The sequence below is a fragment of the Callospermophilus lateralis genome, chromosome 13 (genome assembly GCF_048772815.1).
Source record: "Callospermophilus lateralis isolate mCalLat2 chromosome 13, mCalLat2.hap1, whole genome shotgun sequence".
Classification (NCBI taxonomy): Eukaryota; Metazoa; Chordata; class Mammalia; order Rodentia; family Sciuridae; genus Callospermophilus; species Callospermophilus lateralis.
The window spans coordinates 94401158-94419984 of NC_135317.1; the positions used below are offsets into that span (position 1 = coordinate 94401158).

An 18827-nucleotide genomic window follows, 5' to 3' on the forward strand; every position below is an offset into this window, starting at 1 on the left:
GAGCCGCTCAACTCGTAAGACACTAAAACGCTCAGAGAGATAGCACCTGGGATCCTGATGCTTTTTCTCCAATTACTTGGATGAACTTCAGGCTGATGTCAAAGCCTAAGAGAACAGGGAAGGAGACCCAAGAGATCCTATGGGACGACTCTGGCACTAAAATGATATTTATGTTCTATCAAATGGTATATCCTGTCTCTATCAGACACCCAGAACCCCTCTCCATCTTCACTCTGCTTTGGGGATCTCCCTGGTCCTCTAGAGGCCCCCAAACCAGGAAGTTCCCCCCTCAAGTACAAAGCCCACTCCCAACAACTCACTCACCCTAACCTGATCTCAAATCCAATCCACACCTGGAAGGAGAGAAGAGAAAAAAAGAAGAGGTGCTCCATATACCAGGACATTTTGTTTGCTAATACCAGCTTCACTCTTGTCGGTTTATTTTACCTTATTCTCAAAAGTGCTGCATGTTTTTAAATGGCCTGGGAAATTGGGATAATGCAAAGTCATAGTCTTTTGCATTATTTGATTTCTAAAAATAATTACTTGACTTTGCATTTGAGGACAAGCATACAAAGGTAAATAGTCCTTTCCAAGATCTGCAGAACAATCTTTAAATAGAAATGTCAATTTGCTACTATATTAGTTGCTCTAAGAATCACAGAAAAAGTAAAGACGGTAGTATTTGATAAAGAGGGTCAAATGGACTCTTATAGAGTTCCTAATTATGAGAACGCCTAAATGGGAATGTATGTACCTGATTCATAACAAAATGTTTTCTCAGTGACTAAAAGTTTACAACCTTCATTCATGTACCTTTTATTCCTCCCAAGGTATACTTTGATGATGACAGTGATACAGTGACTGTGGGCTTAAGCACCTAGCTTTCCTATTGACTACCACTTACTGAATGGAATTGCAGAACATTCTCTGGTTTGTTTCAGACTGTCAATCAATTCAGTGCTTTGGAGAACAGGAGCTCCTCCTTAATTACAGGGGACTGCTTTACCCACAGCATGTTCTCTGGGTCAGGGCTGCTTCCTAGTTTCACTGACTGATGCCACTGCTTGGAGGAGGAGGCTCTGATGGGTTGCTAGAGCATTCTGTCTCATCAAAGATGTTTCCTAATTTCCAAGTCTTCATGTCTGCAGCCAGATATCCTGACATTTATTAGAAATTGAATGCACTGGAGATAGATACGAAAGCTCTCACAAACTCACCAGGCTCAGGGGTAAAAGGCCCCCTGGTTCTGAATCTAGTACCAATGGCGAGAAAATGTCATCATCTTACTTAAAGATTCCAAAGTAGTCCAAATTGGAATTTCTATGTTATCCCTCTTTTAATAAATCAATTTAAAATGAAAATTAAAACATTAAGTGTAAGGATAAAAATCCCCTTGACCACACACTCAATTCTTTCTCATTTCCTCCCTCCCAGCACAATACCCTAATAAAAATAACATTACAATAGCCAACAATGGCATTTTCTATGCTGTGCTAATATCTTATTTAATTTTCACAACTTCCCGTTAAAGTGGGTCCAATTATTATCTCCAATTTCCAGAGTAGGAAATGCAGCTCAGTGTACTTCAGTGCCTCATCAACTGATGAACCCATTACTGATAGATCCACGCAGGTTTTGTCTTTGAATCTCTACAGAGATATGGATACTCATGAAAAATGCACAGTGTTGCTGTTTTATTCAATTAAACAGTCTTAGCAGGATATGAGGGCAAACGCCTGTAATCGGATGATTTGGGAGGCTGATACAGGAATATAAAAAACCTGAGCTACTTAGTAAGACCCCTGTTTCAAAATAAAATGGGGTGACAATGAAGTTCAGTAGTATGACTAAGTCCCAGGTATCAAAAAAAAAAAAAAAAAAAAAAAGACAAAAGCCACAACAACAATAAGCCCCCCCCCCCCACACACACACACAAAAAACTACCTTAAATGACATCATGCTAAAAATATCAATTCTACAATTTGCAGAACATTTCCATAACAGTTTGTATGGTTCTAATTTTTTAATAATTATTTCCTAGTATGGTGTGCTGTACTATTGTCCTACTGACAGGCATGATGGTTATTATTATTTTTCATGGATAACAATGTGTAGTGAATGTCCTGTGTGAGCCTCCTCAGGTACCTGGGTAAGTGCTTGAGTGCAGAGCAAGATGTGGAAGTGCTGGGTGAGACCATGCATGTTTAAACTTTCATAGATACTGCTAAACTGCCCTCCGTGATGTTTACCACCAGTATGCAAATACATGTTTTCCTATAACCATGCCAAAATTTGATATCATCAAATGTCAAGTCACTGCCAATCTAATGGGTGAAGAATGGGATTGTGTATTAATTTGCATTTCCCTGATTACCATTAAAGTTGTATTAGGTAACACCACCCACACAATTAAACAAGACAGTGAGTTAAACATGGGTAACACAAAAAAAGATATAAGCACATGCAACATATTTTATTTAAAAATACACAGATGTGCATTTCTTCTCTAATCTCTTGATATAGGATCCAGGTTTCTCCTTTCAGTAAAGAACCACTCCACATTGGGCTTCACATTAGCCATATCCATAATGCACATCCGAGAGTCCCTATTTTGGTTTCTTAAGTGAAGTGAGAATGTAAAGACCTTGTGAAATAGTCCGAGTGTTGAATTTAATCTAATTTAACAGGAAGCTTTTAGTAACTTCCCTTCATCAAGACTTTCCAAAGCATTCAATTTAATTTTCACTGAAACAGCTCTTTCCTCACTTGTGTTTCATTGGTTTGCATATATTTAACTACATTACATAATTACAATGACATTCAACCAGTAGAAACGGATTTGGGAACCAACACATCAGTTCTTGGAAAACACAAAATTAACTGTGGGAACAAGAGCAGCGAGGTGTTCCTGAGAGCAGCCCCCCAGCCGTCCAGGTGAGCATGGCTTGGGCAGCGGTTGGTATCTTCAGAGAAAGATGCATGGCGGTGCACACCCGTAATCCAAGCGACTTGGAAGGCTGCGACAGGAGGATCCCAAGTTTGAGGGCAGCTTCAACAAATTAGTGAGGTCCTAAGGACCTTAGCAAGATCTTGTCTCAAAATAAAAACTAAAAAGGACTAGGGATGTAGCTCAGTGGTAAAGCAACCCTGGCTTCAATTCCAAGTATGAAGAAAAAAAATAAAAGAGCTGGGCATGTTGGCATATGCCTGAGGCAGGAATATCACAAGTTCAAAGCCAGCCTCAGCAACTTAGAGGTCCCAAGCAACTTAGCAAGACCCAATTTCAAAATAAATAAAAAGGGATGGGGATGTGGCTCAGTGGTTTAGTGCCCCGGGTTCAGTCCCCAGTATGGGGGACGAGGCACTGTACTAGTGATGAAGATGTGTTTTCATATGCTATCCTCTACATTTTCTACTGTGAATCAACTGCTCATTCACCCATTTTTCTAATGGATTGCCTTTTTCCTAATTATTTACAAGTGTACTTCAAAGTCTCAGATATTAATTCATTGCCTTATAAGCATTGTAAATATTTTCTCCCAGGCTCTCATCTACCAACTAACTACTTTTTGCAGTCATCCTATTTTACAAAAGTATTCAGTTTGATGTCACAAAAGAAAAAGTGTTTTCTTGACAGCTTTTGTGTTTTCTGTCTTGTTTAGTGAAACTTCCCTTTGCTAAGATGTTAAACATAATCTTCCACATTTTCTTTTAATACTTTTAATAATTGTGTTATCTCCCAGGTTCCAGATGTGGAACTTGAAGTTGAGAAGTTTTAGATATCTGGCCAAAATTATAAACCATGGCAAAGCTACGGTCCATATTGAGATCTACGTATGTATAATCTTCAAAGCCAGTGCTACTACTTCACACCACCTTCCTTAAGAAGGAATTAAAGTCTCAGAGAAGCAAAGTATAATATATGGATGTTAAGCAGTAATGAAAATTGGAACAAATGCAAATCTTTGAATTGAGAGTGCATAAATGATTGACATATAAATGATTCATCATTAGTCTCAGACAACCAGCATAATCTCCTCCAGCCACAGAAACTGTGGTCACAGGGCCAAAGTGACTGGAGGTCTTAGGCAACTATGAAGTAACAACTAGGTGCTACACACTGTTAGGTGCTGGACATTTAACTGTAAATCAAAATGAAACAGTTTTACCCTCATGAGCTTACCGTCTAAAAGAGGAATGTACATTAAGCAAATTACTCAGAGGTATTCCAAAACAGCTGGGTTGAGTACTGTAGAGGAAAACACAAATATAGTCAGGGAGACTAAAGGAGAACTAGCACAGCTGGTGAGGTCTAGAGGTTTCTATCAGAGAGCAACACTTAGCCTGTGGTCTTAACAATGAGTAAGAGTGACCCCGGCCAGGTACAGTGATGTACGCCTATAATCCCAGCAACTTGGGAGGCTGAAGCAGCCTCAGCAACTTACCAAGAGTTTCAATAATTTAGCAAGAAATTGTCTCAAAATTAAAAAAAAAAAATTAAAAAGGACTGGGATGTAGCTTAGTGGTAAAGTAACCCTGGGTTCTACCTCCAGTTTTAAAAAAAAAGTCTGATAATAATAATTTCTACTATTTAATCACTGTTACCTTTCCCTAGGCTTTAATGTTGATGGTAAAATATATCCTCATTGTAGACATGAATCTCTGTCACTAAGTGATACTTTAAGATCCAAATCTCTCTCTCTCTCTCTCTCTCTCTCTCTCTCATACACACACACACACACAAAAGATCCAAATCACATTTATGAATCAACATTTAATTATCAGGAGTGTTTTCACTTTTAAAAAAGATCTAATATTCAAGCTGGGCGTGGTGGTGCACACCTGTAATCCTAGTGACTCCAGAGGCTGAGGCAAGTGGATCGAGAGTTCAAAGCCAGCTTCAGCAACTTATCAAGGCACTTAGCAACTCAGTGAGACCCTGTCTCTAAATAAAAAACAAAAAAGGGCTAGGGATGTGACTCAGTGCCCCTGGGTTCAATCTCCAGCGCCAAAAAAAAAAAAAGATCTAATATTTACTTGTTGATACTTTAGTTCTCAGGCTATAGTTCATGCATTCAGAAGAGAATAAAGAAAAAATAAATAGCTTCTAATATTCACTAGAGTATCAAGGAAAATGATAACCTTAAACAGCCACTGTGCACTGGTTACTATCTGGCCAACTCCCTCTGCTATAACAGAAAATTATATGAAAACCGCACATAATAGAGGAGTTTAAGTGAAGTGGAAATACTTTACAATATTGAAGGCTTCTCAAAAATACGTTCACTCAATCATGAAAGAAAACAATTCAAGAATAAAATATACATAAAAGCTGTTTGGCACCAATACTGCTGAATAAATGTAGATTCTCATTTATTTGTAAACTTTTTTTTAAGAAATCATCTAATAAGACAGCTGAATATTTTTATAGAGATGGAATATTAAGGTATATATTGATTCACATGGAAAAAAAAGTTCCTAACTTCCTATTTCCTATCATTACAATTTCCTGCTAACTCTCTCAAAACCCTCATACCTTTAACACTGTGAGTGGGGAGCACCGACCCTGGGTGGAGACCCACCCTGGAAGTACATCATTTTCCCTTGAAAGGCAACTTTATCAATGGCATTGCACGCTCAGAATACCGAAACTTTACCATTCACTTTGACCTGGATAAGAGTTAAGGGGGGGGGGGGGGTAGAAAAAGCCCCAAGTGAACCAAACCTCCTCCCATGAATCTCAATCCTACACCATCCCCCCCCACCACCTTTAAATTTAGAACATTAAAAACATGAATAAGTGCACTGTATTTTCCGGGGTGCACTCCCATCAAGATTAAAGAAGGGCTTATTCAGACAAACAGGATACAGGAGTAATGGTGCAACTTCCAGGCAGGCTATAAATAACCGCAGCGCTTTCAAGAAACCTGGAGCCAGTGTGTGAGTTGCAGGTGAAACATGCAGTGTGGATCGTATTACAATGGTATCACCAAAATTCATTGTCAAAGGAGAAATTCGATTCTTACCAAGTTTTCTTGGTTCCTGGCTGCTATTTTCTGCTCCTCTTCTGCCCCATTTTTCATGTATTTGACCTCTTCCACTGGTTTGATCCTATACTCATCTGAGTGCCAAAAAAAGAAAACACATCTTGTAATTTTTCCCACAATGATGGAAAAGTGTCAGTCAGAAAAGCCCAGTAGCGCAATCTGTTAGACCCTTTCCCCTGCGGCTGTTTTATATGTGGTTCATTTGGAACAATCTAGAAGAGGCTTAACCGGGGTCTTGGATCCGGTCCTTTTAGGAGGTACTCTTCTCTGTTGACTGGGGAAAGCTCAGCCAATGACAGTCTGACCGCTTGCTCCTTTCAGAGAGAGTAAGTGGTGAGTGGAAACAGGTTAGTCTATTTGGACTATTTGAAACCCACACATACACCTCACACAAAGCTCCAAGAAGACTCGAGAGAATGTTCTTATTTTTCCCCAAGAAAATATTAGTCCAAAATGCCTATAGCAGCAATTTTCAGCAGTACATCTGGACCTTAATTTCTCTTTTGGAAAAACCTAAAGCATTGTTTAAAACAAAAGAATTGGGATGATGAACAAAATAGACCTTAACAATTGGGATCAGAAATGTTCTTTCTATGATCCTTATATTAAATTTGAGCATGTAACATTACTTCATTTCTTTATTATTCATTTGATACGCTTCGGGGCTGGGGATGTAGTTTAGTGGTAGAGCGCTTGCCTAGCATGTGTAAGGCCCTGGATTCAATCCATAGTACTACAAAAACAAAAACAAACAAATAATACACCCCACATATATACTTTCATTTCATCTCTGTAAAGTCATATGTGTGAAAAGCTGCAGTATTTATCACATAGATCTGTCACTTAAGGGTAGAAAGTAGAGAAAGGAATGGATGGGACCAAGACTTTAGCCAGAGAGGGGACACCAATCCCAGATCAATACCCATTACAGAACAAACTCAGGAAAGCCCACAGCTAATGAACTTCTCTAAGCAGAGGGTTGGTGACAATGGCGATGTCATATTCATCAGATTCCCGTCAACAGGAAATGACTGGAACATCCTAAGTTCAAAAATAGGTGTGACTTTGAGTCATCTTTAATCCAATTTGTGGGGGAAAATTCACACAAGGAAAGGCATTAGGAAATTTCATCACACACACACTGACGACTGCACAGCATATGGTAAGGAGCAATGTCTAACTATGATAGACAGCTATCATAGATCACTAAGAGTTCGGGCTTTTGTTTAAAAAGTTGGAATGGATTTTCTTATTGCCTATGATTATTTGGCCACAACAACTTTATTCTTACATAATGCCTTGTGTTAGGATTTCTAATGCCAATTTCTAATGTAGTTTCAGGTTTTCTGATGTTACCCCTGAACACATTGGCCCTGAAGACATTTGTGAAGGCCACATTTCTTCAAGCAATTATGCTGGTTAAGTGTTTCCACAAATTATCATCGTTAGGAAGGTGATTCATTTGCATATGTCCACATAAGAACTCCATGTTCATGACTAAACCAATTGTTTTTTCTATCTGACCATTCAAGATAGATATTGGTGCTGCTTCTTTCCAAAGAATGCAGAGAAACTAGTGTGAGAATTCAGTATTAAGTCCTTCAAGAATTCCAAGTCCTAAATGCATTAGCGTGTTATCAGTGGATCCTGATGCACAATTACAACACAAAAGGATTTCACATTCCAACTTTGATTCAGAAAACAGTGAAAGTAAATTAATAATCCTGATCTATTTAATTAAGGATTATTCACTCAGGAGTTGGAAAAACAACTGTTAATTTAAAAAGAAAAGACAGTGACAAATTATGGCTCTGATACAATTACACAGAAATAAAAATAATGGTTAAAAGAAAGTTACAACAGGCCTCCCAACTTCAGTTTGGGGGGGCGGTATTAATATTTGCAGGGGCATAATATTTGTAAGTCACGACTCAGTGAGATAATTACAAATATTTAACTGAATTCAACTGTGATTTTTAGTTGTTTCTAACAACTCTCTAATGACTTTAAATATAAATAACATGTTGTTATAGATGATACATAAAACACATGTCATATTTGTATTTATGTCGAGTGTATACGTATGTGTCTATATATAGAGATGTGCGTATACACACACACACACACACACACCATAATTCTAGTGGATTCTATTATTTTTGCCTATAAGACCCAAACCCTTAGGGCTGGGGATATGGCTCAAGCAATAGCATGCTCGCCTGGCATGCGAGCGGCCCGGGTTCGATCCTCAGCACCACATACCAACAAAGATGTTGTGTCCATCGAAAACTAAAAAATAAATATTAAAAAAAAAAAAGACCCAAACCCTCAACTGGTAGGATTTTAGGACCTATGTGCTTCTGCATGTCCTCTCCCACGTGCCAAGACAAACTCAGTGCGGATGCACTCTGAGTAGCCGGGCAGTATTCAACCTTTATTTTCTTATCCCTCCAGGGAACACAACTGAATTGGAAGTAGCGAACTATTAATATTTTTCTAATATTTTTCTCCGATGAAATGGAAAATGCTCCTGGTGATGTGACTTTCAAAGTAGCATTCTTCCAAGTGCAAGCTTTTTTTTTTTTTTTCTTTCTTCTTTTTACCTCAAGACAGACTCTCGTCCAATTGAGAAAGAAGGGAGGTTTGAACATGTCCTTAACAATCCCAGCTGGCCAGCCCTGTCAGAGTGAGGGGAACACAAAGAGAAAACAAGCAGCCATCCTGCCTGCTCACAGGACACCCTGCACAAAAACGCATCACAGCCTAAAACCAAAAAGACCCTCGGAGAAGCCGCAATTTGTACAAAGCAAATACTAAAATCTGTCAGATCTCTCAACGGCCGGCGGCGTGGAATGGAGATGTCCATCTGGAAAGAGACAACTCGTCAACAAAGTGTCACACATTGCCATGGAGATGCAGCTGTCAGGAGCAGCCCTCCTCAGAAGCACTGGGGGTTATGACAGCCAGGCGACTGCTATGGAAATCCAGTTTCCTCTGGTTGGAGGCTCAGGGGAATTCGTTGGGAACTCTAGGCTCCCTTTATCAGAGCCCGCACCAGGGACAATGAGGGCAGTGTTACCAGCCAGGGGGTCCTGGGAGCCTAACAGCGTGGGGACTTGAGTCCGAGGGGGAGGGCAGGGTTCCTCTTCCTCCGGCTCCCTCACACCTGTTCCCTCGGATTTTCTTTTCTTCCTGTTGATCTTGTCAGGTGGCTTATTAAAATGCACATCAGGAGCAGTGGGTTGACTCCCATCCCCTCCATGTAAACAGTCACAGGCTGTGCTAGTCAAAATAGATCTGGGTCAAAAGCATGCAGTGCTGATATTTTTAGTATTTTACCCTGGTATTATAGCAGGGAGGGGGCTGGGATTATTTGTCATTGATCAAAAGAAGACGGTAGGAAGGTGTCAAAGTAGATTGGAATTTTCACACACATCCAGCACCCATCTCCTTCTACTTGATTCTTTTTAAAGTCAGTTCTGTTAACGATAAAGGTAACTTGGGAGCAGATCGTCCATCTGCAAAGCCAATGAGTTCTTGCAGCCTCCATTGATAGGCAACACACAGAGGGCCAATCCCTTCCGGACCCACTAATGACACTATTTGGAAATGGGAATTTGACCAAGTCAAAGATCTGCTTGGAACTAAGAGAGTGGTATTTTCTAACAATGAGTGCACCTGAAAGGAAACAAAAACTACAACAGTCGCAGGGTCTGCACTCTGAAAAGCATTTCTGCACAGAAACTACATAAAAAGAGATGGTTTTCTGGATTTAAAGGAACTAGCAATGTCATGAGAAAATGATCACCCTGGACTAGGTCTTGGGAGGAAGTGGGCTTGGGACCCAGACAGGGAAAGAAGGAGAAAGGAAACATTTTCTCTTTACCTGGATGGAATGCTGGGCCTAGGCCAATATCTTAAAGGGGCAAAATGTGTCTTTGAGGTCGAACAATCTTCTTCCAGAGTTCTAAACCTCTGTATGACCCCTCCGTAAGTTTCCATTGCATTCTGCAACTTTCCTGGACCCTCCCCTCGCCTCTCTTGGAGCACTCCACTAAGGCAAGTCTCCAAAGCCCTTTCTTAAACTTCTCTTTTCCCACACTGTCTTTTTTTTTTTTTTTCTTCTTCTTCTTATTGGTACTAGGGGTTGAACTAAAGGACACTGGACCACACCACTGAACCACACCCCCAGCCCTATTTTGCATGTTATTTAGAGACAGGGTCTCACTGAGTTTCTCAGCGACCTGAGGTTGCTGACGCTGGCTTTGAACTCATGACCCTCCTGCCTCAAATTCCTGAGCCACTGGGATTACAGGCATGAGCCGCGCCTGGCTACCCAACACTGCCCTTTATGCCCAATTAAAAGATGATTCTTGTTGAATTAGCAATCTCTGATTGGTGCCCTTCTAGGAATGCAACAAAAGGGAAGACACTGAGGTTGCATGGGTGGCGTGGATCCAGGGTCCACAGCTACTTTTTAGGGCAGGAGAGTCACCACTGGGCTGGCCAGGCACACCCAACCTTTAGCCTCTGGGGGTTGCTGCTTTTGACCAAATTCAAAAAAAAATTCAGTGAATGTCTGTCTTTCCTTACTTCAACAATATTTATGGAGCACCTACTACATGCCAAAGTTGCTCAGTCCTGGAGCTGTATCTAGGAAAAGGAAGCCGTCCTGTTCTGAAGGTGCTCACAGCGGGGGAGGGGAGGACATAGGTAAACAAGCAAGTAGAGTCGGGAGTGTCCTTGGCCATGAGAAGCACACTAGTGGGTGGTGGCTGTGGAGTGGAAAGGAGGGACCTCCGTCAGGTTAGGGAGAGTCTTGGAGGAGGTGACAAACTTCAGTTCCCCGGGACTGAGGAACAAGGGTGCTTGGGAAGGAGACTGGTGCACAGCTCAGCAAGGGGACAGAGAGTCCAAAGGTGGAGAGAGGGTGACAAATGGGGAAGTGTAAGCAACTCAGTGTGGAAGACACAGGGAAGTCCAGAGTGCAGAGAGAGGTCAAGGACAGGGCCAACCAAAGAGCCAGGTGACAAGACTCAGCCAGAGCCCAAGTCCTGAGACCACTGGTAGAGGCTAAGGCTCTGCCCTTGGTTCCTGACCATCTCCTCTGGACGCACCCTGGCCAGCCTGGCCCAGGCCTGTGGACGGTGTGTTCTGTTCGCATTCTTAGGACCTTGTTCTTGCTTTTGGGAGGATAAGATGAGCAGTGCCCTCAGCTGCATAGAGGGGGACCTTAGGCCTCAGAGTTTCCACAGAAAGGACCCAACATGACAAATCCTCCCACCACGGCACCTTTAATAATTAAGACTGGACCCGCAGGCCTCCTTCCTGAATCATTCAATCAACCCAGAGGCCAGACAAGATATTTCCTTCTTTCGTTTGGGGTTCATTATTCAGTGACCAAAGAACTATTAGCCAGTCATTAAGGGCCCCAGAACATTCATCTTCTGACAAACTCTGACAGAGGCACAAGCAGATGCAGAGCCAGCCTAGATTCCTTCAGAAAAGCGCACTCAGATCCAAGGTCCAGTGATAACTGCCAGTCACCAAGCAGATTGGGGGAGGGGGACTGGGGAAGCAGGCTGCCCCCAGAGAGCAGTGAGGGTGCTCTAGATACCCACTGGGGATCAAGACCTGTCCAGGCATCATGCTGTCCCCTGTGTAGGCTCCATCCTCCCCGGGGCTCCCATGAGGCAGCGTTCTAAGTCCCCACTACAGCTACAGGGAGAGTGGCCAGGTTAGGGGACAGACAGATGCGGAGAGCGGGAACACAAGGTCAAGGGAGTAAGTCCATAAAATGGGCCCGCTGTGCTGACCCCCACATGCTTTCTTTTCCAAGAAGCAATTCACCTGCTGCCCTCTCTGGCCTCAGTGGACAGGATATGTCACATTCCTCAGCAAACTACTTGCTCTCTGCAGAAGAAATGCAGACCCCAAATAATGTCAACAAGAGGAGCCCATGTTACCCTAAAGGTAACATTGTGACCCTTTTCGCAGACCAGATGCTGGAACTCAGGGAGATAAGGATAATTCCTCCTAACCATAAAATCTATGGATTTAAGATTTAAGAATGTATGGGGAAGAAATCCATTAGAACCGGTCAGCCTGGTAGTGGGGACTTGAAGATCTGATGTCACCCTGCTGTCAGTCAAAAGTGAAGAGGACTCTCCAGAAACTTCTCTGAGATCCCCAATAAAACTGGAGGGTAGGAGAGGCACACCGTCTCCCTTGAGAGTGTCCCCTTTCCCTTTTGCTGTCCCTTCAGTTGAAAAACTCATTCCTGTTACTCTGAGTGTCACGTCTGAAATCTTTCTGACCTGATAACAAGTTTGAATGGGGGATCTTCATGCTGCCTCAGCTTCCCAGAAGGCCCCAGCTCTCTAACAGCCGAGTGGCAGGGCTGGGTTCCAGCTCAGGCCGGTCTGAGTCCAACCCCAGGCTCTTAACCACCACATCAGTCCTTGTCGTTTAAAACCACAAAGCACAGAGAATAATTTCTTCAGGGCATGGTATAGGCATTAAATATGTAAATGGATTCAGAAAAGATCAGGGCAACTTTAAAAAATCACAGAGATATGAATAAGAGCATCTAACTTTCATGGATACCACCAGGAAAGCCGTCATCTCCTCCCTGGTCAAATCTCTGGAGCCTTAACCAGGGGAAAAATGTCATTCTTGACCTACTTAAGCGAGGGACCCACATGCCATCTGAAGTCAGTACTGAGAGTGCCATTCTCTGGTGATCTAAGCACCGCTGCACCTAACAGCAGAAAACTGAAGTGTCCCTCTGCTCTACAGTAACTAGCACCATGTCTGTGGAAAACCTTGCTATCTTAAACAGTGATTTTGTTTGCTGGGCGTGGTGGTACTTGCCTGTAATCCCAGCTGCTCAGGAGGCTGAGGCAGGAGGATTGCAAGTTCAAAGCCAGCCTCAGCAAAAAAGCAAGGTGCTAAGCAACTCAGTGAGACCCTGTCTCAAAATAAAATATAAAGTAGGGCTGGGGATGTGGCTCAACAGTGGAGTGTTCCTGAGTTCAATCTCCGGCACCCTTCACCCCCCACCAAAATAAAAAGATAAACCTTTTCAGATCAGGCATTTAAAACACACACACACACACACACACACACACACACACACCACAGACCGAGCATCCCTTATCCAACAATCCCACATCCAAAACTTTCAGAGAAAGTTACATTACACCACAAGCGGAAAATTCTACACCATGGAATTTTGTTTCATGCACAAAGTGATTAAAAATATTGCATGAAGCTACCAAATTACCTCAGGCTACGTGTACAAAGTGAATGTGAAACATAAGTAAACTTCTCATCTAGACATGGGTCCCATCCCCAGGACATCTCAATATGCATTTACAAATATTCCAAAATCCAAAAGAATCCAAATTTTGAAATCCTTCTAACCCTTCTGCTCTGGAGCATTTCAGATAAAGGACACTATACATATGCAGCACACAGTGCAAGCAGTGGTATTCTTTTTTAGGGCAAACTATACAGCAGTAATAGAAAATATGAGAAGATACTAGCACAGTTTCTCACATGCCCTCCTTTGTAGATAAAATTATACAACTCCGGCGTCATCAGGGGGCTCTGAAACATGAGTTCTTTTTCCAGGACTGGAAATAAATTTCTGCTGCTTCATCTGTAGTCGGTGCTTCACTGTGCCCCCTGCCCCCCACCCCCACCCCCACCAGTGGTCATGAATCTACAGGATGGCTGATTAGGATTAAGAAATGATTGAACCATTTCAGAAGCTCCTGCTCACTCAAACATTCAACCATTTGGGTAAAGGGATGTGTGTGTGTGTGTGTGTGTGTGTGTATGTGTGTGTACACACGCAGGTGCTCGCCTGTGTTGGGGAAGAAGCCCATCTTAATGATCTCAATGCCCATCTGCCTTAATTCCTTTAATTGAGTTCTGACTTCAGTGAATTTCTGGTAAAGAAAAGATTATCAGCATCTAGCATCCCAGGACCTCATCCCCCAGCCACCTTGCAGAGGAGAGCTACCGCCAGATGGGCCAGCAGGCTTTTGTGATGCAGATTGGAAGGGGTGAGGTGAGCTGAGAACCAGCAGCCAGGATTGTCACCGGAAGAGCTAATGAGGGGAGAAGAACAGAGCCGGCTGGAAGCAGGCGACCCTGAGCAGGCTGGGCTGGAGGGAGAGTTGGTGAGATTAGAGAGAAGAGAGGGTGTTTGAGGTACAGTCAAAAGAAAGAGAAGCCGACAAGAAGTCACCAGAAAGGCAGAGAGGGACAGATTCGCAGAGGGTAGATTTCAGAATGCTGCGCTGTGGCTCATGAATTGAGATGCCCCTTTGGGTTCTTGGAGATTATTCAGTAAAAAATTTAAACAGCTTTCCAAGGGTATCCAGGGTTTCCTCTAAGATGTCTCTGCACGGAAGCTGGCTTCCAGAGGGGGGCCTGACTGTATCTGGGTTATGCAACTGTTAAGATTTCGGTGCAGCAATGTCATTACCAAGAGCAGGAAGAAAGGGATGGAGGTCTTTTCAGCTCAAGTACTTCCCTGGCAGAAGCACTACCGTTGCATAGATGCAAACTGGAAAGACACACCTGAAATCTACTTTGTGGGAAAACAGTGCAGTTCCTCTACTTGGGAAAAACACTCACGACCCGGTTTCGCTGCAGACCTCCTGGCAGCGGGGGAGGGGGAGGGGCGCGCTCTGCTCGGCCCGTGCCTCTTCCCGCAGGAGCTTCGTTCGCATAAAACCAGGGATCATTTCCAGTGCGTGGGGCTCGCGAAGTTATTCTCCCCTCCGAGACTGAAGTGTGTCCCGACGGGGACCGAGAGGAGCTCTTTGGGAAGGATGCCCTGCGGGAGCGCGGGCAGCGCGTGCCCCCTGGTCGCTTAATGGTGAGCAGCGCGCGTCTCAGAGCACTCTGCTGCACCCGGTGGGTTTGAGCGAGTCTATTTTAGTAACACATTCTGCTCAATTTGTTTGGAGAAGATGGTAGCGGCTCTGAATAGTTCTCTCTGGGCGAGAGGGAATGGGGATTCATTCAAGTAAATTCAGATCAAGCATGGAGTGTTGCCAGCCAGGCCCGGTTCTGAGAGCCCTAGGACCTGCGCGGATGGAGAGAGAGGGGGTCCTTAGGAACCCCCGCCCACCGTCTACTTGTAAGCTATTGAAAGCTACTGAAATGCAGATTAAGAAATCCTGGAAATTCTGGAACCTGAATTCTGCTTCCCCAAAAGAGATGTGTGTAACCAACAGAACTGTAATTTCTAAGATTTTAGATGATTTAAATCAGGTATCTAAAACTACAACAGAGTCTAAAAAGACCCCTACAGCAGGGCTTGGTGGAACACACCTGTGATCCCAGCTGCTGGGGAGGTCGAGGCAGGAGGATCGTAAGTTGGAGCCAGCCTCAGCGATTCAGTGAGACTCGTCTCAAAATAAAAAATAAAAAGGGGGGGGGGGGCTGGGGACGTGGCTCAAGCGGTAGCATGCTCGCGCTCGCCCGGCATGCGTGCCGCCCTGGTTCGATCCTCAGCACCACATACAAACAAAGATGTTGTGCCCCCCCGATAACTAAAAAATAAATATTAAAAAATTCTCTCTCTCTAGCTCTCTTTAAAAAAAAAATAAAAATAAAAAGGGCTGGGGGGGGCGTGTAGCTCAGTGGTATCGCACTCTTGGGTTCAATCCTCAGTACTACAAAAGAAAAAAATTTTAAAAGAAATAAAAAATAACAAAATAAAAGGCCAACATAATTCTACACGAACAGGCAATGGGAGAGACTGGAAGATAGCCACAGTACCTTGGCACATCTTCTCACAGGAGGAGGTTTACCCTTCTGAGATGTTACTTGTACCCCAAAGCCTGAGTTAGGTAAAATCTCAGAGTTCAAAGATTTTCAATTATAATGCAGAAACCTGGACATGAAGTTTCTCTTGCTTGGTTTATATCTGAGTCTGCACAGAAGGAGTAAAAAGAGGCCCTTCCCCCTAGGAAACCAGTGGGTAAACAAGGCTTCCCACTGCCCCTGCAGGATCGGACAGAGCACTCTGGGGGTCACAGCAGCACATACTCAGTGAAATGTCTTCTAGACAAGAAGGGGAAGACTTGCAGGCCCAGAGCCTTTTAAACCCTCACCAACCACATGCACCTGTTTCCAGAAACAGTAAATATGGCCACTGTCCCCTACAGAGCATGGTCAGTTGTCCACTCCTCCTTTCAGCCCTGAATCCTCCCTTTGGAAGGACTTCAGCATCTCTCTCTCTTTTGGTACTGGAGGGTTGAACCCACGTGCTGCTTTATCACTGAGCTACATCCCCAGCCTTTTTAACTTTTTATTTTTAAATTTTGAGACAGGTTCTTGCAAGTTGCTGAGGCTGACCTTGAATTTGTGATCCTCCTGTCTCAGCCTCCCAAATCTCAGGGATTATAGGCATGTGCCACCACACCTAGCTTAGCATCCACTAACTGGAGAGGGTGATGTTTCTTTGGGGATGTTCTATGGGTGGGCCTGGTCTTGACCCATGAATCCTCATTCTAATCACCCCTCTGTTACCTGCTACCTTTTCTACCTATTCCGTTTGACCATTTGACTATTTTCACAATTTCATCTTCATTTATCATTTATCATTTTCCTCTTCTTCTGACTATCTGGGAAGGCAAATCAAACAATCAAACCTTCAAAGTCCAATTTTCTACAAAAAAAAAAAAAAAAAAAAATGAGTGCATCTGACAGGAAGCTTATGCATTTACCATACCTCACTACAGGGGATTTTTCCCCCCCACTTCTGTAACATTCTGCTGGGTATAAAAGAGCATCTTTTGCTAAGCACCCTGAAGATTACATACTACTTTAAGAAGAATGTGGTAGTGGGGGAACTGTGCTGGACTCACTTCTTTCCTTAAATGGTAGCAATGCAACCTGGAAAAGACAAGAGAGTCACAGTGAATCCTCGAATCCTCGGGGGCTTGGTTCGCCTCCACAGAAGGCTATGCCTTTTTTAGACGTGGGTCTCTCCCGTTGTAGGAGGCTGGGGAGAATGGGTCTGAAGTGAAGAGAACAGGGGCCAAGGGCCAGAGTGGGTCCTCGAAGGCAGAAACTGGAGCCCAGAGTGCCATGAGGAACCAGAGTGCAGGAATGAGAGGCTTCCACATCCAGGAAGGAAGAGCCTTCCACAGGAAGGGAGGTGAGAAGACACCCTGGCCTCAACCAACACCCCAAACTGAGCAAACAAGGCCAGTCTGAAAGTCCCTTTTCACAACTCTGGTTGGATGAAAGTGATTTCTGTGAGATAAGATGAAAAGCTGAATAGCCTCTTGCCCCAGGAGGTTCTGGAGACCAGGAGCCACCCTGCACCTGGGCCAGCCCTGGGCCCATGCACAGCGGGGCTCTCTGCTGAGAGCATCAGTATCAGCACCTCTCTGGATGTCCCAGGTAGCATCAGACGACCCCTCAGGAAGGTAAAAGAACAAGACAGAAAACAGATATGCAGAATTTGGACCCTGTCAACCCTGTGGCCCACCTTGAGCAAGACTTTGCTTTTACATCCTGTGGTGCAAACCTCAGTACACAGTTGCCTCTGAACATAAAACCAAGGGAGAGCTTTGTACAAACTCCCACCCACCTCTCCCATCCCTAGCTGAGAAAGCCATGCTCTCAAACTGAACCATTCTCCAAATAAATTCCAGCTCTGACCCAGGTTCACCACCTCCACCAATTCCCCCAGTCCAGACCCCACATGGCTCGCGGGGACCACAGGACCAGCCTCTAACTGGTCACCAGCTTCACTCCTGCTGCCCACAGTTTATTCCCTACACAGTAACCAGAGTAAACCTTTAAATTTTTATTTTTTTTATTTCTGAGTGACACATAATTATACATATTCATTGGGCACTCTGAGATGTTTGGGTACGGGTATACACTATGTAATGATCGAATCAGGGTAGTTAGCATTTCTGCCACTTTAAACACTTCAGTTCTCTGTGGCGAGAACATTCAAAATCGCTGTGATTTTGAAACCTGCAGGGCCTTATTGTTAGCTGCAGTCACCCTGCTGAGCAGCAGAACACCAGATCTTAGTCCTCCTGTGTGGCTGTAACACTGCACCTGTTGACAGATCCCTCCCCATCCCCAGTGAGCCTTTAAATTAAGAGTCAAGCCAGGGTACATCCTCTCCAAACCCTCCTAGAATAGAATCCAGAGTCCTCCAGAGCCCTGGCTGCCTCTCTGTGTTTATCACCAGAGAAACTCTCCAGGCACAAGAGCCTCCAGCGTCCAGCTTCCTCCTTGGAACCCCCAGCTGGCTCCGCCCCAGCAACACTCTGTTCCCAGGTGCTCTTGGGGCTCTCTGCTTCTTCCAGTACCTGTGGCAAGCCAACTCCTCCCGTGTGCCTTTTCTGAGAGATCAATCTAAAATAGCCATCCTGTCACCAGCTGTCCCCTTTCCATTATCCTCCATGTCCTTCTCTCTGCCTGGCCACACCGTCTGACCCTCTGGCTCTTGGCCAGCTCACCCCCCCCCCCAGGATGTAAGTGAAATGAGGACAATCATGGTCTTATGACAAGTCCCATCCCCTAATAAAAGCCAGTTTATAGTATTGGCTCAATATTTCTTGAATAAATAACTGTGATTTTCAGACCTCTATCAGAGTAAAAGCACAGTGTTTTTCGTTGGAAAACTCTTGCTATTTAACAGCTGCATCTGGGGAAACAGGGCAAGGAACAAAAGAGGAAAGCCACCCTCAAAACTTGAGATCTTCAGCATCTGTAAATGAAGAG

General features: G+C 43.8%; 1 protein-coding gene across 2 annotated transcripts in view; it reads right to left on the reverse strand.

Moving 5' to 3' along the window:
• C13H1orf21 (chromosome 13 C1orf21 homolog) overlaps positions 1 to 18827 on the reverse strand; it is a 207994-nt gene that overhangs the window by 89906 nt on the left and 99261 nt on the right. For both annotated transcript variants that reach the window (XM_076873064.2, XM_076873065.2), the window contains exon 3: positions 6030 to 6124. In XM_076873064.2, coding sequence (XP_076729179.1) covers positions 6030 to 6124 — 95 coding nt within the window. The remainder of the gene's footprint in view (positions 1 to 6029; positions 6125 to 18827) is intronic.